General features: G+C 35.4%; 3 protein-coding genes across 4 annotated transcripts; 1 reads left to right on the forward strand and 2 right to left on the reverse strand.

Moving 5' to 3' along the window:
* Positions 1–5,068: 5,068 nt before the first annotated feature.
* LOC102624081 (ADP-ribosylation factor GTPase-activating protein AGD5) lies at positions 5,069–10,720 on the reverse strand. Of its 2 annotated transcripts, none has more exons than XM_006467818.4 (11): positions 10,218–10,720; positions 8,734–8,792; positions 8,500–8,590; positions 8,321–8,375; positions 8,126–8,216; positions 7,790–8,021; positions 7,011–7,299; positions 6,679–6,851; positions 6,082–6,294; positions 5,944–6,002; positions 5,069–5,487 (listed from the first exon to the last, which is right to left on the reverse strand). In XM_006467818.4, exons 1-11 carry the CDS (start codon positions 10,266–10,268, stop codon positions 5,322–5,324), a joined length of 1,479 nt encoding a protein of 492 aa, XP_006467881.1. In that variant the 5' UTR covers positions 10,269–10,720; the 3' UTR covers positions 5,069–5,321. The 2 variants fall into 2 exon arrangements, with proteins under 2 accessions (XP_006467881.1, XP_006467882.1); XM_006467819.4 differs by having other exon boundaries at positions 8,730–8,792.
* Positions 10,721–12,491: 1,771 nt separating this feature from the next.
* On the reverse strand, positions 12,492–15,613 carry LOC102623782 (uncharacterized). Its single transcript, XM_006467817.4, has 4 exons — positions 15,142–15,613; positions 14,935–15,057; positions 14,091–14,381; positions 12,492–13,049 (listed from the first exon to the last, which is right to left on the reverse strand). Exons 1-4 carry the CDS (start codon positions 15,403–15,405, stop codon positions 12,840–12,842), a joined length of 888 nt encoding a protein of 295 aa, XP_006467880.1. The 5' UTR covers positions 15,406–15,613; the 3' UTR covers positions 12,492–12,839.
* Positions 15,614–16,553: 940 nt separating this feature from the next.
* On the forward strand, positions 16,554–22,118 carry LOC102626741 (beta-galactosidase 8-like). The gene is made up of 19 exons (XM_025094751.2): positions 16,554–16,733; positions 16,829–16,924; positions 17,190–17,302; positions 17,461–17,527; positions 17,656–17,748; positions 17,842–17,985; positions 18,078–18,166; positions 18,264–18,369; positions 18,493–18,580; positions 18,766–18,884; positions 19,019–19,183; positions 19,459–19,658; positions 19,750–19,844; positions 20,086–20,195; positions 20,500–20,607; positions 20,724–20,834; positions 20,964–21,175; positions 21,253–21,580; positions 21,752–22,118. Exons 1-19 carry the CDS (start codon positions 16,554–16,556, stop codon positions 21,869–21,871), a joined length of 2,544 nt encoding a protein of 847 aa, XP_024950519.2. The 3' UTR covers positions 21,872–22,118.
* The last annotated feature ends 10 nt before the right edge of the window (positions 22,119–22,128 follow it).

Below are 22,128 nucleotides of genomic sequence, written 5' to 3' on the forward strand. Positions count from 1 at the left end.
ATTTGTTTGCACAAATTAAAGCAAAGATAAAAGATAATTAATAAATAAAAAATTGAAGCTCCGGCGGAATGGAAACATTAGCCAAGAAGAACGGAGTGTTCCATTGCTATTTGCTAGTATTTGATAAAATAAAGAAGGGCCAGCTCATAATTAATGTAGAGGATTCAAGAAGTAAGATAAGATTAATATTTTCTTAAATGAGTTTCACGCAGTTTGTAATCTTTCTAGAGGCTGTTAAGTGTAAAGCAAAAACTGCTAATTCGGGCATAATCATCAGTTCTATAAATATTTAAAAAAAAAAAAAATGGGGACTCGCCCCCCAACGGTCATATAATTGACCGTTACACACGGAGCATGTACCGAGATCCTGCAGCGCTGGTCCGGTCCAGTTGGTACGCCGCGTGCGGGAGAGGCTCGCCCTTGGCACGTGCCAACCAGCTTTGTGGGTGTACCACGTCCCCCACACTGACCGACTTTATCCCTTTCTGCACTGAATATATTTTTTATGTATAGTACCTTGCTTCTTTTAAGGAAAAAAAAAAAAGTTTTAAAGGCAAATATAAATAGTAATGAAAAATCATGTGAAAATGTGGTCGTGCCCCCACACTGGTGAAAATTTTGATTTCAACAAATAAAAACTAGCTCCCATCAGATTCGACCCTACATATATTATCGAGTATCTGTTTGTTATTATAATTTCCGATTCAACTATGCTTTTCTTTAAAGTTTTTCACTTATAAAGTTTGATTTTTCTTTTTTTAAGTATACGTGTAGGTGTTTTTATTTATTTTTACCCTCCACCTAACCTTAGGTACGAACAAGAAATAATAAATCTATCTGTCTTTATAATTGGTAGTAAGGATTTTATTTATAAATTTTTTATTGATTGCGAGAAGTATAGTTAAATTTACAGAAGATATTTTTATATATTTATATGAATATAATCTTTTATATATTTTAATGATTTGTTTAAGATTAACTAAGAAATACCTTAACTCAAAAAAAATAAAAATGCTTCGAGTAGAAGGAACATCGAAATCTCAAATCACTCATAGTTTTTATCGTAAATTAGTGGAAAATTGCAAGAAACACTTGCTGTGTGTCGTGTGCGAACCATATGAGTCTCACGTGATCTGGGGCCTACGGCTATGGAGCCTACTGGGTCCGTGTTATGGGCTTACAAACTTAAAAGTCAACACAATACAATTATGGCTGCAGCTGAACACACCATCCCGGCAATGATGAAAAATAAATTTATGAATGGCAAATGTTAAGTTATAATAATTGTAATATGGGTTAATTTTGTCCTGCCCCCAACTGTTTCAACATTTTTCACCACGCATCCATATGTTTCGAAAATACTCACTCCACACCCAATTCCGTTAATTTGACCGTTATGTTTAACGGAGCTATTTGAAATTTAAGTAAATGTCCGAAATACCCCTTATCTTGAATTAGAGAAAAATAAAATGAGATAAAATGTTAATTTAATAATTAATGTTTACATTAAAAAATTTTATTTAAAGGTAATTAATAATAATTTCATCAATTAAATTATCAAATAAATTTAATTTATCACATCAAATAATATTTAGGATATGAATTTCCAAATTTACCCTTTGACCGTTAGAATAAACGGTCAAATTAACGGAATTGGGTGTGGAGTGAATATTTTCGAAACATATGGGTGCGTGGCAAAAAATGTTGAAACAGTTGGGTGCAGGACAAAATTAACCCTTGTAATATATATTTTTTATGTGAATCACATAAATTGTGGGTCCTATAATTTGACCCATAATTTGAATTAAAAATTGTGGATCCTACAAACTTTATGAATTAGAAATAAAGTTTCATATCATAAAATCTCAGTCGAAGAATCGTGCAAACAAATAGATTCATGAATTTACAAGTTTTTTGAAAAGATATTATTGATATTGCTCAAACAAAGTCCAATTTGGAAGAACTGAAAAAAAAAAAAAATTTGTGCTTGCAAGTGTACGCTTAATGCGTCACCACCACCTTGCATTATTTTTTCATCTCTTAATATTTTTCTGTTTCATGAATTTTTCTCGGCATATTTTGTGTTGGTTGGTAACTGGAAGTTGAAAGTTGAAACTAATAAATTGATCCACCGAAGTTTCATCATCTCACCCAATTAAGTGTTTATTAATAAAAATAAATAAAAAAATGAATTATGAAACGAATTTATGTAAGATAAGTTAAAGGGATTCTCATTTTCATCACGGTTACTTCGTATTTACTAGTAACTTTAAAATAAACAAAATTTATTAAAAGAATCCAACGAATAAGAGAATATACACGAAGCACCTAAGATTGTTTTTGAAAAAATAGTCCATATAACCTTGTCAAAATTTTAATGTGATTAATAATTTTCACAATACTACGTGTGGGTTAATTTCATTGGCCAAGAATATTAAGTCAATAATATTAGCTTAAATTAGGAGAGTGCATGTGTATACACGTACAAAATTTTCTATCTCAATCAAACGTAGGGTAACCATCCTAATCAAAACAGTTATCAAGATTCAATTATAAATTAATTAATAAAATTAACCATTTAGGAAAAAAAAAAAAAATGTACACCCCAAAAGATTCAAAAACTAGGGCGCCACTTTGGCTCATCTCGTACGTTAGTTTTGAGATAAAGAAACAAGGTAATTTAATGAACTGATTACGACGGTAAGTAAGTAGATTTAGTAGCTCTTTCTAGATGATGAACGTTATCTTATCAAGATTTCAAAACTTGGAATTTTTTTTTTCTTTCTTAATGTGAATATTCTCCAGATGTATGAAGATACTGCAACTATGACTCAATGGAATAAAGCTCGCTTTTCGGCTACCGCGTGTTGGAGCATAGTATCACAACTGTGGTCGGCCTTGTAAAGCCAAGAAATTAAGGGCCAAAGACTTCTTTATATATTGACTAGTTGAATTATCTTAATTGCTGGGAACAAGAAAGTGCAAGGCAATTGCATTGAAAAATGAAATTCAATTTTGATGTTGCAAGCCGTAAATTAATGGATATTATAATTCGCTGGATTGTTGTAGCTCTTGTTTTAAAAGATAATAATAACAAAGTATATGCATGGCATACATGGCCCGCGTCCACACGGAGAGTCAATTTGTCCATAATTTGTGGGACCGTCAAGATTTTTACAAGAAACATAATAAGATGAATGTATCAACTACTAAGGGAGGTGGGTCCCATTTAATGGATTGGCATTTGGCAGTTATCCGTTATATACAGATCATCATCTTCTTCAGTTGAACTAACAAAATCCACCAGTCTATTTAGATTGCTTCACATGAGAAGTAGTTGTGCCTGAAAAAGTGGCGTTACTTTTTTTTGACAATTACAAATAAATAAATAAATAAATCCAAATAAACCTTAAAGGATAGAAGCAGGTAAGCAGTAGAAAGCGACAGAGAGTTACGGTGTCGGTGTGTGGCTGTTACCAAAGCCAGCCAAGCAAGATGAAACGAAACATCCTGGAAACGTCTTAAACGATAACGTTGTTAACTGTCTTGACCTGCTATCGCCGTTCCTATTTTGTTGGATAATGGCGACCGTTTTGGTGCAACTTTCAGTTTTTCTTTTTTTTTGGGACTGGACGCCTGGACGGTGGTAGAAGAGCCAAAAAAGGTCGACAAAAATTGAACGTTTCTGATTAGGCTTCCCTCTTTCACACGAAACGGGTCAAGATAGAAGAAAAAGAGTGAATAGGTGACGTAGTAGCCTTGGCCCCTTGAAGGTAAGATAATATTTAAATTAATGCCGTTTGTATAGTAAGTGAAGTTTTGGTGAGTCCACCATGTCCGTAGAAAAGATAAGGAAATATGTTAAGGTACTTTTTCAGGTCAATAGTCCGCAGTCAACAGACGTTAACCTCCACCGTCCCTTTCTCAGCCGACCGCCAGATGTTCACTCTTGCGTGGCGATTTTTCGTGTGTGTGTGCGTTTGTGTGTATTTTTTTTTTTCTTTTTTGCGTTCACCGATTTACTAACTAATAATTACTATAGGGATATAAGAAATTAAATTTCATCTTGAGACTGTTTATTATTTTTGGTGTAATACAAACGTAATGCTCTCTCTCTCGTCTTCTCATTATGTCACCCAACGGAAACCACCGTAGGTGTAGGGTAAGAAGATAGCTACCTATTATCCAAATACGAATAACGGTACACGTGTATGCACGTGGAATCATCATCTGGTCTCAATATTTTTGATAGTTGACTAGTGGAGCCTTTCCCAATAAAAATGGTCCAAGCGTATAAAAACTGTAAATTATAAATATTAATACGGATCGGGACTTGGCGGCAGGCAGGTCAAGCTCATTCTTTTTCAGAACAACAAATTCTTCAGTTGCTTCTGGATTAACACTAAGATGTTGCTTTCCAAAGACAAAGAAGACAAGTGTAATACCTTTGGTTGTACCATGTGGGAGATAAATGATCGGTTAGGCCCACATCAGGACTCGGGATCCTTTTAGTAGTATTTTTATGAAAAGAGCAAAAATGTTTTCATTCGATGATTATTTTTTAGTGTGTTCGTTTGAAAAAAAGAAAAAAAAGAAGAAGTGATTTAATTAAAATTTACTAAGCATTTCTCCGTCACCCAAACAACAATAACCATAGAAAACAAAAAGCCGATTTTGATTGCTCTCACCAACTGGAAAACAATTTTTTTTTTTTTTGATTACATGAGACTATTGCTCAGATTACAACTCATATACATGAGACTATTACTGATATTTACAAATCAGACTATTACTGGGACCAACTGACATCAATGCTAATGGAGCTCTGCCCAGATTTTAACCCTCACAAATATTCGAGGGATGTCTACTCTTCACTCATGGGTAAGAGAGAAGACTACCTTCACTCAAATTAATTGAAGAAGGAAATACCCCCACAATACTTTTGTGGGGGTTCGAACTGCTGCCCTCCAAGCTGGAGGACAGCAGCCCTGGCCACTCGGGCTACTGCCCGAGTGGTTGCTGGAAAACAGTTTTTGATGACACTTTATTGATGATGATGATGATTGAAGGACAAGTACAACCAAGCTAAGCTATATGATGAACTCAACTTTATCATTACATTGTGTATAAAACCTTGTGATACAAATGAATGCCACAATAGTTCAATAGAATAAAATATAAATAACCCAAAATAAATAGGAAAAATAATAAAGGCTATCTAACCAAAATAACAAAGAATGCACTTATTTATTTATTTATTAAAAAAAAAAAAACCTATTTCTGTCATACTAAAGAAAAACAAAGCATTCTCTGACAATCAGTTACTGTTTTGTAAACATCCCTCGAGTTAGAGATGAAAAATCATGATCTTTTCCATTTCCTAGTTGAGTACGAGTGACTGAGGAAACTGCAGATGCTGGAGGACGCCTCGTAGCTCCAATATTCATTGCACCGTTAATTGGAGCCATTGGCCGTTGTGTATACATGCTACAACAGGAATTGAAGAAAATGAACGTAAGTCTTTTTTTTCTTTTTTCTTTTTTGTGGGGGTGGGGGGGTTTGGGGAATGGGGTCTCGAGTACAAATGAGTCAGAGCGGGGAGGGTGCTTGTAGGGCGTGACTTGCATTAGGCCAAATCAATGTATAATTGATTTTACATTGATTTTTGCATGAATGTGTGTGCACACTCTCCTTAATACCAAAGCAAGCTTAAGTTAGTTTAAGTTAGTGAACTTCGCAAGCCTATGATCCTTCATCAGTCCTTACTCATTGTAACCAATACACTTAAGAATCTTTTGAAGCCATTTGAAGCATAACTAATGCGAAATAATTAAGTAAGCTGTAGGGTGGTCGCCTGATGACCTCTCTTAGACTGAATGATTATGATATACTAAATGCATACATATCAAAAACAAAAATATGAAGAAAGCCGCATCTGTGTACCTGGATGTCGGAAGATTAACAAAATTCCCAGCCGGATACAAAAGTTGGCTATTTCTCATCTGGAAAAGCAAACAATAACAAGATCAGAGAGGGTCTCAACCTGAAAACACTCATATAGAAGCGTTTTACGGGGTCAACCTGCACATATTTCTGTTGATCAGCAATGGGCATCATCATTCCAGGAACTTGATGGCCAACAACTCCCCAGCTCTGAATGGGTACGTGAATGCCATTAGAACCAGGTTGATGTACATTGATCGGAAAGGATTGAGACCCACCATTAGAATTTACAGAAGCAGCTGCAAGGAAAGACTGTTGTTGATCGATAGAAAATGGAGACACCATTTCAGACTGCACAAAGTTCCCAATAAAAGGGTTAATAGCTATCTTTCCACATGTTTTCTCCAACAAATAGAAACATTTAATCTGTTACACTTAAACTTTAGTTTAGCATCCCATGTATAGAACATCTACTTGACACTTCTACCCAACCAGTCAAGGCAACTAATTGTTTACATCGGCATCTTTGTTCACATTATCAACTATTAAACCACCACTAAGATAAGCATCAAGTCAATTTCATGCTAAATAGGTAGTACCTTTCATAAACAACCAGTCTTAATTGGTAAAGAAAGGTATTAACAACAGTGAGTCCATAGATAGATCCTCTGTAGAACTGCCAATACATGCCTAAATATTTTCCATAATTTCAACATAAAATTTTGAAACATTTACCTTTCCGAAGAGGTTCATAACATCATTCTTTACATCTTTCTGGGATTTCTCTGAAACAGATGGTATGACTGATGGTGAACCCATAAATAGATCCTCAATTCTGTATCTCGTTTGTACCTTGCTTTCAGTTGCCTTTGACGAATTAATTGGCTCAGCAGTTGAAGCATTGGTAGCTGCAAGGTGAAAACGACAGTAGTTATGGGTGACAACAAAATTAATTCACCCTAATTACTATTAACCAGAAAACATTGAAGTGAAAAGCCAAGCAAATGGGAAAAATATAAAGAAAGTAGCAATATGAGCTCAACGAATTATTAACAAAAAAGACATACATTGTAAATTGGCACATGATTTCTCATCATTAGAAGTCTTGGAATCATTTTCTCTTGAATCATCCGTGCAAAGCAAATTAAAAAGATCAGTGGCATAATCCACTTTGCGTTGTGGAGTGGTACTAGCTTCCTGCTTTGGTGGCTCATACTTTGGTACTGCAGGTTCTGAATTCTGCTTTTTGTGCTGTATTACAGCTGTAGTAATAGCTTCCTGCTTTGCTGGTTCAGACTTTGGGACAGTAGGCTCTGAATTCTGCACCGGTTCTTGGATTTTTAGACTGGGCGTGACCTGCCCAACAAGTTCATTAGTTTTTTAGTATCTTAAAAATCTGAAGAAAGAGGGAAAAAATGAAAGGCAAAGAGAAGGCCCCTGGCCAACGGAATATATGCACAGAAATCGCTTGAAAAAGACCGTTGACTGGTTCCCAACTAATTTCTCTAAAACAAATATGTTTTGCAAATCTAATTAGTTTAGTGTTAGGCATTTCCAAGCAGTTGGATATTTCATGCTATTTACAAACTCTGTTTTCAGTTGTTTTTGCCTCCCAGATAAAGACCATATTAAATAACTTTCATTGCTTTTAATATTCGAACATGCATTGAAACAAAGGTAAAGAAAACTAAAAACACTTCCTGATTTCTATGATAAGATTTTCCTACATCTAATGCAGAGATAAATCATAACATATATACTAAGAGATAAGGTAACTACAGCAGCCAGAGGAAATGAAGATGTTGATGATCATTTAGAGAGACCAAATCGGAGAAATTCTACGTACCTGTTGAACTACTTTAACAGTCGCTGGAGAACTATGTTTCGGAGCAGCAATGTCATTGCTTGCATTAGGTGGGTGAGCAATATTCCTCACATCAGGAACACGATTTATATTATTTGTATATCTATGCCCACTACTGCTGGGTAGAGGTCTGTGAAATGAAGCCTTCTCTTCACTCACCCTTGAAGGAGATTTTGTATTCCCACCCCTAGGAATCCATCTCTTCTCTTCATACCTAACAAACAATGTAAGCTCCCTTTAGCCTGTGTCAGGTCATCATTATAATTGCAGTAAAACAGAAACAAGCAAATAATTACTATTTCAAGCTTATGATTGTACTTTGCGCGAATGAAATTCTCGATTCCAACTCTATCATAATTAGGAGGCAACTCCGCTTCCCAGTAGCTATTTGATTTCTCATTCCCCATTGCTGCAACCAATAAACATACCAAGATTAATGAAACAGCATTTTATATCTTAAACTTAGAAGTGATTTGATACCAGTTAAATCAGATCCAAATCAGAGAAATATACATTGAATAACTGCGACCTGCTCTGGAAGCCATGTGTCTAAAGTAGCAGATCTCACCTGCATCAAACCACACAAATTACTAAATCTGTGAACCTCTAATAGCAAAAACATAATTGCTGTACCATCTTACTTAGATACCAGACAAAACATGTAGACAAACAAGACAAAATGGCATATGAACCTTGGAAATGTGCACTCCAAGACTTCTGTGGATCCCAGAACATTGCATGCATATGAAAATTCCCAAATTCACACTTGCCCATCGCGGGCCTCTGCATGACAAGCCCATATTACAAGTTAGAACTTCTCAACATAATTAGAAAAGAGAGTATTAATGATCAAGCTTGAATGTTTGATTGCTCATCTTGTATGCTGAAATATAAACAACTAACTGTATCTTTTGCCAGATACCTACTTGGCTTTGCAATCAGCACACTCCCTATTTTCAGGTAGTTTTAAGAGGCCATCCAGGATCTGCATAGACAGCACCAAAGAAGACGAAATTACTAGAAATCACGGAGACAAAGCAAGCAGAAAAGGAAATAGAAAAGGTCAAAAGAAAGAAATCATTTTGATCAACATCCACTATTCAAACATGCAAACTCTAAGAAGCAGCAAATCCCAATATGCACAAACTATAGGGAGAAGAAACATTCCTAACTTGAATTATTTCTCAGCATAGTATACATAATGCCAGGGAAATGAAAAAAAAATAATTTTGACTTAAAAGATGGAGATATACAAAATATTGCTATAAATTAACTTTGCAATATCTAATTATAAACTATAACTTGAAGAAAATAAAGTCAAATAAGTGAGTATCACTTGAATTGAGCTGACAAATAACTATGATTAAAGAAAGCAAGTGTAAGGACAGATGACCCATTCGCAACAAAAATATGGTAGATGTGAGACAGATGTAAAATGTAAATAACAGCTTCAAATTACAAGCTGGCGACTGTAATTGAAGTAGGTTCATTTTCAGGCCAAGCACAGATCAATAATGGAAAATTGATGATATCAGACCCAAATTCACCGTTTTGATGATATGAAAAATTAATTTTCTATAAGCAACAATCTACAGGATATCTTTTCTCATATACCTTGCAAACATTATATACTGCTAACAAGGGGAAAGAAACGGGGTAAAGATACCATTGTCAACTTATCAGAGGTGCTTGGAATTCAAATGAACTTAAAAAAATTCATAAAATACAGACCCAAGACATATATGTATTCCCTAACCTATCAGACAGCACATACAATACAGAATCTTGGAAAGTGTACAGCTGTATCATTTTGAGCCCAAAAGCCATATAACCACCACCAGGTTATTAATGAGTTCCAACTCATAAGGTGGGTCTCCGTTTTCAAACAACTTGTTATGGCCAAGCACTTTAGACAGCTATATAATGAACAGCAGCCAACTTTCTTAACTGGTTTATCAACAAAAGACAAATATCTGCAGGTTTACTTATGGTCATGACTTTCCAATTACAAGGGATAGCCCAGCTGAGCAAAAGTAATCATTTGAAGAGCAATAATTGTTAATTGTAAAAGTAATAACTATTCTGAATAGAATCCAAATCTGCCGAGGAACTAATCTCAACCCATTATAGAACTGACTCAAAACTGTAATATAAACAAACGTGTATACAAATAACGGGACAAACAGATTGAACATGGCCAAGCTCTTATGATTTTTGAACAATGAAATTGATATCTATTTATAATTGCTGAAACTCAATAAATACAAACATGAAAATAAGTTTAAAAACATAAAACTTTGCAACCATCTAACATGAATCGTATTCATCAAACAAATGAAATTTCGAAACCAACAATCAAACCCAGATAGAATAATAAAGCATAAGCATCAAATGAACATAAAAGAGAAACCTTTCTGTGCTTAGCATTAAGCTCTTTGGAAACGTTAGCCTTCTCGTTCATGTTGCAAACTTTTTCTTTCACAGCAAAACGATTTTTTTTTGTTTCCCTCTGAAAAGAATCTACCTTTCTTTCTTATTTTATCTCAGCATAGAAGCAGAAACCGTACAGACAAAGAAAGGGGAGAGGAAGACGAAGAGGAAATGGCAAAGTTCAAAGTGGGTTTCTTTTCTTTGAGTGTTTGTCATTTGTTCTGTCATGCACCTTTTTGTAGGCTTGGACTTTGATTTGATGACTCGCGTGTACACACACGCATGCTCAGCTGACTTGTGATTCTAGGCTTTTTTTAATGAGTGGAAGTGGCCTTTGAACCGCATGGGCGATGGCCAGTCTTCTGTTTGGTTGCTCAGAAATATAGGAGAAAATCCAAAAGGGAGTTCTTGATTTTAAGGCTTCTTTGGCTTTTTGAGTAAATGAAATGCTACATGCATCGAGGTAGTCACATTGTTGCCTAAAGGAGTTTCTTTCTTTTTTTCTTTTTAAATAATATAAAGTTCTTATCTTTTGGCCAATATATAGAAATCATAATCAAAGGGAATATTAGGTCATATAATTTTCTTTTTTATTCGTTATTATTATTATTATTATTATATCAACATCTACTAACTATTTAATTAACTTTTTGCGTGAGAGTCCATAGAGAGATACAATAAATAACAATAATAATTTCGATTGTGCATGTTTCATAACATATCTTGAGGACGACTCTAGTTAATGTGTTTATTCAATTATAAACTTTTATAATACAACTATTGTCAAATAACCGTGGTCGTAATATGGTACCAAGGAATCTTTGGATAAAAACCTGTCTTGTCAAATAGAATTAGATGTCGAATTATTTGGGTTTATAGGAATTTTACCTATACAATTAAATAGTTAAAATTTTTTTAATTACATGATATTATTGTTTAGATTACAATTCATATTTCATAAGATTAGTACATTAATATTTACAATTAGATAATTATTAAGATTAATTTACAAATCTTATATAACACAGTTCGTATTTTTATCTAAATTTTTAGACTCTCTAATATTCAAGAATTATATAACACAGTTTAAAATTTTATCTAAATTTTTAAACTCTTTAATATTCAAGAATTATATAACACAGTTTAAATTTTTATACTTCACTCACATTTAAAAAAAGAAGAAGATTGTATTCAATTAAATTAAGGGAAGAAAATAAATCTCTATAATGCGTTGTGGGACTCGAAATGGGTTCTAACGCCTAGTGGCTATTGGATGGCCAAACTAGTAGTAATGATTGTGGTAATTTTATATGCGGTCGTAGGGGAAAGGAGAATAGGCCAATAATGTAGTGACATACTTTTAAGCTATGCCAAATTTGCAAACGACAAATGGTGGCATAGTATTGCCAACGGTGTTCTGCCAACATGTCAAAATATTATTCGTTTGTCTGTAATAAAATCATTTGTGCTGCTAATCATAACTTCCCGGAAATCAGAGTCTCTTTATGTCAAAATCATTTTGGCGAATTGCTAACAGCCATGTGTTTTACTGTAATTGGACTCTCTCCCTGATCCTTACACGCGCTTATATGGGATTCCGTCTCGAGCCTCGAACCGTTTGGCATTGGTAGTTCGTAGATTAAACAAAAACAAATCATTCTTATTTTACACAATACAATAATATGTTACGAAAGAATCCAAATTCAACGTTTAGATGATCGTTTAAGATTTTCCCTCTTTCAATGCCATTTTACAGCACCTTTAATTGGTGGTGGTCCTAATCCGGCCATTGCACCATTTTTCGCGATTTGTTGTTTTCATAATAGTTTGAGATCTATTAATCGATAGGATCGATAATCCATCATATGTGTGTGCGCGCGTGTTACACTTTAGTGCTTGACCATTAGCTTAGTGGTCTCTTTCAGCAGCATGCTCCAATTGGAGGACTAACTGGATTTTAGTCGGTACCCAACTCAAGGCCGAACAAGAAATTACAAGCTGAGGCCATTGGGGTTGTTAATGGTTCAGTGGGTTGACGTATAACGCCACTATAGGTAGCTACCATACTATTTTTTCTACAGAACAGAGGAATGATCGACAAGAATGATATAATACTAGTATGTGTCTTTGGTATTGGTTCAACAAAACCATCATTCTAAAGTCAGTGTAGAAGCTGACCCATGAGTTGTATTATGTAATTTTATATAACATAATTAAGCTGTACTGATATGGGTTTCCGAGTTAGGCCATAAAATCCAAGGACAATATATATTGCATTTTTACGTTATAAAATCTCTTAAAAAAATACAAGGTTTCGATAAGAAAATACAAACTCCAAAGTCCCATATACAGCGGCAATACTGAACTGATAGATAACATAACTTTCAATCTCCAAAAATGTCACAACGGATCTTATATCTAATAACTAATAGCCATTAAACAACCAACTAGACATAATATAATACAGCTGCCTGTATGTCTAATATATCACATTCTTCACGCCATCCGATAAAAAATATCAAACAACAAAATATGGCAATCCTTGAAGATGTGCTCCGGCCAGTACATATAGAGTCTCATGATCAGTTTTGGGGTTCAAGTCTTATTCGGTCTTCTTGTTCAACTTCAGCTTAGCTTCCACATCTCCACTGTAAGGTGTGGCAGGGTATGCATACTGCTGGATAATAGAGAAGACAACCATCTCTAGACAAACCAATACATTTTGAATAGCTTCATTGATGTGCTCCACATCCAACCAAAAATGATGAGATCGGATGATGCCCATGCCAGCTAGTATTTCAAGCACCACATCCTGCATGTGATCAAAGATTGACATTTACTGTTATTCATTAGAAGAAACAGATAAGAAAGATGAAAAGATGAAACAGAAACATTATAGAGAAGAAAGCGGCAAAGAAGACGTTTAAGGCACAACTGCAACTAACATTGCCAAAGGCAAATATCATCCCCCTGTTCTGATGATGCATACACCACCCATCATTCAAATAAGAAGTACAATTATCTGTGATTACTTAATTAAGGAACATATTAATGAACTCTAGGAATTCCATATGATTTAGATAAGGCTTCATCAAATTAACGTTCTTCTCCAAAGTCAAAATGCAAGCCAATAAAATAACGAGGTCTTTGTCCAAACTGCAAAATAGCTAAACTTGACCTGAATTAAGAAGTAACAGTCAGGACTATCTAGCCCAATTCAACATGCCAAATGGTCCACCAATTTTGTTTCATCAATTCACATCTGCTTAAGTCGGTAGTGAACATTAGGAGTCTGGTTGATGGGGTCAAACAAATTAGATTTCCATGTTTTTGGTCTAATGTAACAGTCGTCAAGTACAAGAGTTATTAATGTTAAAGAAGAAGAGCTCTTCTGAGAGAGCCTCAAACTCTTGAGTTGATTTGATAAATCTACTGCCTTTTGCCTTTCCTGTCAGGAACTGATAGGCTGATTTCATTTGTTTCTATGCTGGTGCTATTTTCATTGCATTTTTAAGCTCTGTTTGGTATTGAGTTGCTACTGTTCAAAAAAAGCTGTAAATTGAAGTAAAAAATGATAGTGTGTGCGCCATATATGACTTTAAATAATTATACTAAAACAGTAAAAATATTATATATTTTTCGTTATACAAGTATGCAACAAAATCAACTTAGCTTCTAATCATAGTAGTAAGTGTATCAAACACTTTAGTGATGTAGTTTTTAAGCTACAGTTGCCCAACCATGATACCAAACGGGACTCTTCCTGTCTTCCAGCTTAATATCTCAGCTTGTCTTTGTGAATAATGAATTAAGGTTATGCATAATAAAGAGAAAGAAGACAAGATCTTTATACCTGCCAAAAGCAGAAGAAAACAATCCCCTTGATGCACATGAACTTTGCGAGCGGTTTGTGGGGTCCCAACTCTTTTGCAAAAACATGGTAGAAGACCACCAAAGAGTACAATGCCAATGAAACTGAAACGTTTAGAATGATTGTAAATGTCCAGCTCAACCAAGAGGGATATATCCGAAGAAGTTGCAGTGTAATCATCAATATGGAACATATTGGGCGGATAACAACAAACTGCCACGTCCAGTATTTGAGGAGCTTCAATGTATGATGATCCAGGCGGACAGTGCGCGGCTGCAATGTTTGAAAACAATGTGTTCAGTTCATAAACATAAACATAAAGCTGAAAGATCATATTAAAAACAATTATTTTACTAGTGGATACCAATTATTTTAACAGTCCAAAATTAGTATTTGCATTCAGATCAGAATTTTATCACACCAACAAGTACTTCATGTTGAACAACAACAATAAACACATTAAAAGAGTGATTTGCCATATTACCTTGCAAATTTGTTTTATACACCTTTACAGTAAATTGAAGTTCTTGTCTACACTTACGTGCCAAGAAATGAGAGGGAATTCACTTAAATCTTCTAGCTTATCACCTTCTTGACATATTTATATTACCATTAATCCTACTATTGCTTCTGTTTCAGGTACTAAAGTCATTTTCAATTAATTTTGAAGAGACCAAATGCTCTCCTTTATTTAATAAGTTCATTATTAGTCATCTTCTGTTTCAGCATTTCAATGATTGATGATTGACAACAAAATGCTAATAACTATGTTACTAACAAGAAGCAAACTAGGCAATAATAAACAATTGTTGCAAAGCAAACAAACCTGGAAAAGGGTCATGGGAAAGGAATGATGAATCTCTCTTCCTTTAATTTCATCCGGCACAATGTTCTTACTAATCGAAATCTTCAAATAACTGTACATTAAAGCCATAAACTTAGCAATAACCTGCAGATTAGAAAATAAAGAGTGTGAAAAACAAAAATTAGGGAGCCGGAAGGAAGAAGCGGAAGAGAAAGAAACAGAACTCACCAGAGCCTCATAGCATTCCTTGACGGAGTCCAAAAAGGTGAAGAAGGGTTTGCTACCCTTGATATCCAACAAACCTACAAAAGAATCAACAGCGTAAATGGGAGCCATAAGGATTATGATAATGATAGCCTTCTGCTCCTTCGGATTCTTCCAGTAAAAGAGATGCTGTTGCAAGAGCCGCATCGTGAAATGCATTGTCAGCATCACGCACAATCCCGATCCCATCAATGTGATTTGCGCCCGACTCATCGTGCTCAGATCCATCGCTCACCACGATGATGATGATGATGATTCAAACTGTGTCTCTCGTGACTGACTCTTGTATCTGCGTCTTTGTATTTGTGATTGATTGTCTGATTGATTGATCTTTTTCTTTTGCCAGTTGCTATACTGTGGTGTTCTGCTGTGTGTCCCCCATCCCATTCGTACAAGGAAAATTTGATTGTGGAAGCAGATTGTATTACGTGGGACCACTGGACACGTTTTTTCATCCTCTTCGTCCTCCGCTGTTCGTGTTGACCTGGTGGGAAAGTTTAACACGTCTGGCTGTTGGATACAAATTATACAATTATTGAATGGGGGATTGATTGATTATCTACCCTACTCGTTCGTGTTTTTTTACCCCCTTTTATTTTGCGTTATATTGAACACTTCATATGATTAAGAATTCTCAATCCAAATTTTAAATTCTTTTAAGTAGGCCAAAAAATTCTTATTTTGGGCAAGAATTTTTCCTTTAGTTTAGTTTAATTATTATCAGTTTTTTTAAATGGGAATTTCTCGTTGAGTAGAATCCCATGAGGAGGATAAAAATTCGACCTGCATTTCACTAATAATTTAGTCATGCCATTGATGAAAGAGCCGCAACACTTAACATGATAGTATGATAAGAAAGTGGTCGTTCCTTGGAGAATGATGCAGGGTCATGTAATGCATGTAATACTTGGATAAAAATTACGGCTCAAATTTGATGTTATTTGACAACAAAAGTTAGTTTAATGTTTTCGGATTGTTTCCCTGTAATCATATATATGTCTTAAACGTTAAGTAACAGACACAAAAACCTACAAAACCTTCAAAGTTTTATTCTGAAGCTGTCTGCTTCCTCTGTGGCCCTGAGCGATGAATCTATTCCTCCTCCTAATTTATCAATCATTGACTACATTCTCGAACGCAAACCAAATCTCATTCTTCTTATACAACCCCCCCGGATGATAAAGTAAGTCCATTTTCTCCATTTTAAAATTCTTCACTTATTCCACAGTTTTGGTCCAAACAAACAGGACATAACCAATGTTTGAAATTAAATTTGTCTCTTACTGATTCATCTGACCTAAACAATTGCCATAATGTTCTTGATAAATAGCTAATATCTCTCACACTCACCATTGCCAACTTATCTTTACTGTGTAATGGGGATGATAAAAAATTTTATAGCATGTGTTCTACTTGTTGTTTTATTTCTTCAGAATTCTTGTTTTGAAGCAGAACTCTCAGCTAATGTGACGTATGATCACAGAGCGCTTGTTATTGATGGAAAGAGGCGGGTTTTGCAGTCAGGTTCTATTCATTATCCTCGCAGCACGCCCGAGGTTGGTTTGATTTTTAACATGCACACGCAAATATGAGTCATACATTGATGAATTATGTGCTAATGCAGTACTGTGGTTCTGCAATAAACTTTCAGGTGTGGCCAGAACTTATTAGGAAATCAAAGGAAGGGGGACTGGAAGTGATCGAGACTTACGTGTTCTGGAATTATCATGAGCCTATAAGAGGACAGGTATATAGTAATGAACTTCAAGTAAAAAGTCGATTCCCATTATGAGTTTCGCTAGCAGTATTGAGTTTAACATGGTTCAATCTTTAGAAATTAGCAATTTGTTTGTCTTTATGAATAAAAATGCCCTTTTGGGATTAGTTTAACTGATCAGAAGAAATTCTCATGCATTCGACATTCCCAATGATAAACTACATTGTGTATGTCATGTACTGTTTTTTACAGCAGTTTGTTGATAATGTTAAAATTTTCTCGGAAAATCATGCAGTATTATTTTGAAGGAAGGTTTGATCTTGTGAGGTTTGTGAAAACGGTTCAGGAAGCTGGCCTTTTTCTTCATTTGAGGATCGGCCCATATGCCTGCGCTGAATGGAACTATGGGTATCTTTTAGTCACAGTTTCTCTTCTTCACAACTTGAAGAAAATGTCAATCTACTTTTAGTCCATATCTCCAATTTTTAGTTCCCTAGTTGCAGACTTAGTTACAACTTAAAAGTGTAGATCTCCAATTTTTAAATTCTTTCTCTGACTTGTGACAGGGGATTCCCTGTTTGGTTACATTTCATTCCTGGGATTCAGTTTCGAAAAACAAATAACCCTTTTAAGGTACTTTCTGATGTCAAAGGTGGTTATTTAACTGATTCCTTTCTTTTACATTTATTTTCACACTATTGATAGTTGAAAATTTTAAATTTCAGTGCAAGAAATTGCTTTCTGTCTTATTGTCGTTGCAGGAGGAAATGAAGCGTTTTCTTGCAAAAATTGTAGATTTAATGAAGCAGGAAAATCTCTTTGCTTCACAAGGAGGGCCAATCATTCTGGCACAGGTTATTTACCAACATGTTTTAAAATGTATATAGACAGAATTTGACTATCAGACTCTAATGAAAAGTTAATCCCTGTCTATTGTACTCTTGCAGGTTGAAAATGAATATGGAAATGTTGAATGGGCATACGGGGTTGGTGGAGAGTTATATGTCAAATGGGCTGCGGACACTGCTGTTAATCTTAACACGTCAGTGCCTTGGGTTATGTGTCAACAAGAAGATGCACCTGATCCAATTGTAAGTGTTTATCATATGCATTCGCTTATGTTTCCTCTACACCTCCATCCCGATTTCATCTGTTTTATCTTACAAGAGCTAACTAAGTGCAGATAAATACATGCAATGGATTTTACTGCGATGGATTTACCCCAAATTCACCTTCCAAACCAATAATGTGGACTGAGAACTACAGTGGATGGTAACATCCTGAAGCCGACGCTGCATTAGATTTCAAGGACTATTCTAGGTTTCGGTATTCATGTGTGAAGTGCTAAATCGCCTATTTGATACTACAGGTTCCTTTCATTCGGCTATGCCGTTCCTTTTAGGCCTGTTGAGGATCTTGCTTTTGCTGTGGCACGTTTTTTCGAAACTGGTGGCACTTTTCAAAACTATTATATGGTAAACCTTGCAATGAGTTCTGTTTCTGATATTTTACTGCTAACCTGGAAATTATGTGAATATTAGAACTATGACAGAGTTCTAGAAATATTTAGTGTCAACTTAATGATAATTTGCTTACAGTATTTTGGGGGAACAAACTTTGGACGAACCGCTGGTGGCCCTTTGGTTGCAACAAGTTATGATTACGATGCTCCGATTGATGAATATGGTAAAGCTTATCCAACAAGCTATCATTGATGAGAACGATTCTATGTGCCATGACAATGAAAGCATTAGTCATCTAGATTCATTAATGAAGTTAGGCTGCAATTTCACTTTTGCCAAGATCAATAAGCAAATAACTCATTTAGGACTGAGGAAAGAAAATTGCTAACTTCAGAAATTTCAATGTAGGTTTTATTAGGCAGCCAAAGTGGGGTCACTTGCGTGAGTTGCACAAGGCAATAAAGCTTTGTGAGGAATATTTGATCAGCTCAGACCCAACTCACCAGAAACTTGGTGCTAAGTTAGAGGTAAATGATCCATCATTTTGTACAATTAAAATATCTCCACATTTGTTCTTGAGGGGTACGCACCTATGTTGACTCAGCCATTATCCTTGTCATCCATTTTCGCTAATAACTTTGTTTCTTTCTTTTTCGCTCAGGCACATATCTACCATAAATCTTCCAATGACTGTGCAGCCTTTCTTGCCAATTACGACAGCAGTTCAGACGCAAATGTCACATTTAATGGAAATGTGTACTTCCTTCCAGCCTGGTCTGTGAGCATCCTCCCGGATTGTAAGAATGTCGTTTTCAACACAGCCAAGGTATTTGCTCTTTTCGCATTTTCTTTACGTAAAAAAGTGATTACAACACCCAATGTCCTCTTGTGATTGCTTTAGGATTCATTTTGTAATAAATGAGATACGCACGCACATTTTCACTATCTATACATGACATATAATCGATGCCAATTATTTAATCAGATCTTTTAAATCGATGTTTCAGTACAATAGTTTGATCAATTTTCTTTACATTTACTCATATTATATTTACTAGTTCATGAGTTAATCTCTGTTGAACTGCTTTTTCACATTTGAAGGTTATTTCACAAAGAAATATTGGTGATCATCCTTTCGCACAACAAAAAAATGTTAATGAACTGCTATTGGCATCATCGGCATTTAGCTGGTATGAAGAAAAAGTGGGCATATCAGGCAACAGATCGTTTGTAAGGCCTGATTTAGCGGAGCAGATTAATACAACAAAAGACACAAGTGATTACTTATGGTACACAGCAAGGTAATTCATTCATTTTAAGCCATTTTTGAAGACCCACATTTGGAATTTAGCCTGACAATTTCATCTGGCTGTGCTTCAATGATACTGGCAGTATTCATGTGATGCCTGGTCAAGGGAAAGAAGTCTTTCTGAATATTGAGAGTTTGGGACATGCAGCATTAGTTTTTGTAAACAAAAAACTCGTAGGTAGGTAATATGGAATTGCACTGTATTTTTATAAGTTTCATCTTAATTGATTCACTTAAAATCAAATGCTTGCTTATTCTTCACACAAAAGAAGGAATAAAAAGGAGGAAAAAATCCTTTCTCCATCTTACCACTTTCCAATTCAGATTGGTTCGAATGATCGATATCCTGGATTTGCTACTAGGATTGTATTTGTGTATATTTAGTGGAGTTGATGTCCCTTCTGTGTGGTCTTTCACAGCATTTGGGTATGGTAACCATGACTTTGCAAACTTCTCGATCAATAAGAAGATTGAGCTGAACGAAGGAATTAATACACTCGATATATTGAGCATGATGGTTGGGCTACAGGTAACAAAGTTTTTTTCTTTTTTTTCCCCCTCCCTTTAAATTAACCTGACTAAATCGTTTTTACAAAGGCACCATCGATATTGGGATAATTTTGTGTTTAATTTATTAAGCATTGATATTGAAGTAACCAAGGTAGCACAATTTCTTGGCGAGTTAAAACTCAATTTTTCTGAAAATTCAACACCATAAATTCTGCAACATTACACTGCATGATCATAGAGCAATTACAAACTACTTGTCCACAAATAAGAATCAAGTATTAAAGGTTACTGATTGTTCGATCCTTTCCGCTAATTTATTCTAGAACTATGGAGCATGGTTCGATGTTGCTGGAGCAGGACTTTTTTCTGTTATTCTTATTGACCTGAAGAATGGCAAGAGAGATCTTTCTTCAGGAGAATGGATCTATCAGGTTTGATTCAAAATTAGTAGTCTAGATAAATAAGATTAAACAAGTAATAAGAGCTTTTTCAAACAATTCACTAAGAACTCAGTTGTATTAAGCCACTTATTTGTCTCTCCTTTCAGGTAGGGGTCGAAGGAGAATACATCGGTCTGGATAAAATAAGTCTTGCAAACAGTTCATTTTGGAAACAAGGAAGCACTCTTCCTGTTAATAAGAGCTTGATATGGTACAAGGCAAGTTTGAACAGAATGATAATGTGTCAAATTGTGATGGCACAAGTTTTTGGTGGCAGCTAGCCACGCTTTTGCCATGGAGAGCATGCTTTTAGTTTGTTTTTTTATTTTTCAAATTTTCATCCTCAGACCACATTCCTTGCTCCAGAAGGAAAGGGCCCCTTAGCCTTGAACCTTGCTAGCATGGGAAAGGGTCAAGCTTGGGTCAACGGGCAGAGCATAGGACGGTATTGGTCAGCGTATCTCGCGCCATCAACGGGTTGCACAAAGAAATGTGATTACAGAGGATCATATGATGCATCTAAATGTCAAAAACACTGTGGTCAGCCTGCTCAAACATTGTAAGGGCCAATAGATATCTTGCCTATCAATCACAATTTTTACGCTTATTGCATTAAATGATGTAACAAATGCCCAGGTATCATATTCCGCGGACTTGGGTACATCCTGGAGAAAACCTACTAGTCATCCATGAAGAGCTTGGCGGTGACCCGTCAAAGATTTCTTTGCTTACGAAAACTGGCCAAGATATTTGTTCATTTGTATCAGAGGCTGATCCTCCGCCAGTTGATTCCTGGAAACCAAACCTAGGAGTCGTGTCTAGCAGCCCTCAAGTTCGACTGGCCTGTGAAAGAGGATGGCACATTGCTGCCATTAATTTTGCCAGCTATGGCATTCCTGAAGGAAACTGTGGCTCTTTCAGACCAGGAGCTTGTCATATGGACGTTTTACCAATTGTTCAGAAGGTAACTCTGTTTTTACCAATACGGACATGTAGATATGTCAATTGTCACCTCACTAGGTCTAGCATATGTCATTTGCGGAAAGATTTTTCAATGAAGAGATAGGGTATTAGTAGTAAATGAGGTTTTACTTTGTCATTGATTCTTAGGTTTTGATTTGGATGGAAATTTCAGGCTTGCGTCGGCCAAATTGAATGTTCAATCCCTGTTTCCTCGGCTTACCTTGGTGTTAGTGCTGGCGCCTGCCCTGGCTTGTTAAAAGCCCTTGCCGTTGAAGCTCATTGCAGCATATGAAATCGGAATTCGCTCCCACAGTAAAAGATCAAAGATAGAATAACACTGACAACTCATTGTCAACGACGTGACGTTTGCTGCTTTTCTTTTTCTTTCCTTTTTTTTTTCAACATTCTTTAATAGTTGTGTGAGATGTATTTTAAAATTTAAATAATATATCTTTTCTTAATTCGTTGCTGGTGTAAATGAAAAAAAAATATTATAGAATTATGAATTATGAATTATGAATTATGTAACTTTTCAAGCCGTCATTACAA

This window comes from Citrus sinensis, chromosome 2 (genome assembly GCF_022201045.2).
Source record: "Citrus sinensis cultivar Valencia sweet orange chromosome 2, DVS_A1.0, whole genome shotgun sequence".
Taxonomy (NCBI): domain Eukaryota; kingdom Viridiplantae; phylum Streptophyta; class Magnoliopsida; order Sapindales; family Rutaceae; genus Citrus; species Citrus sinensis.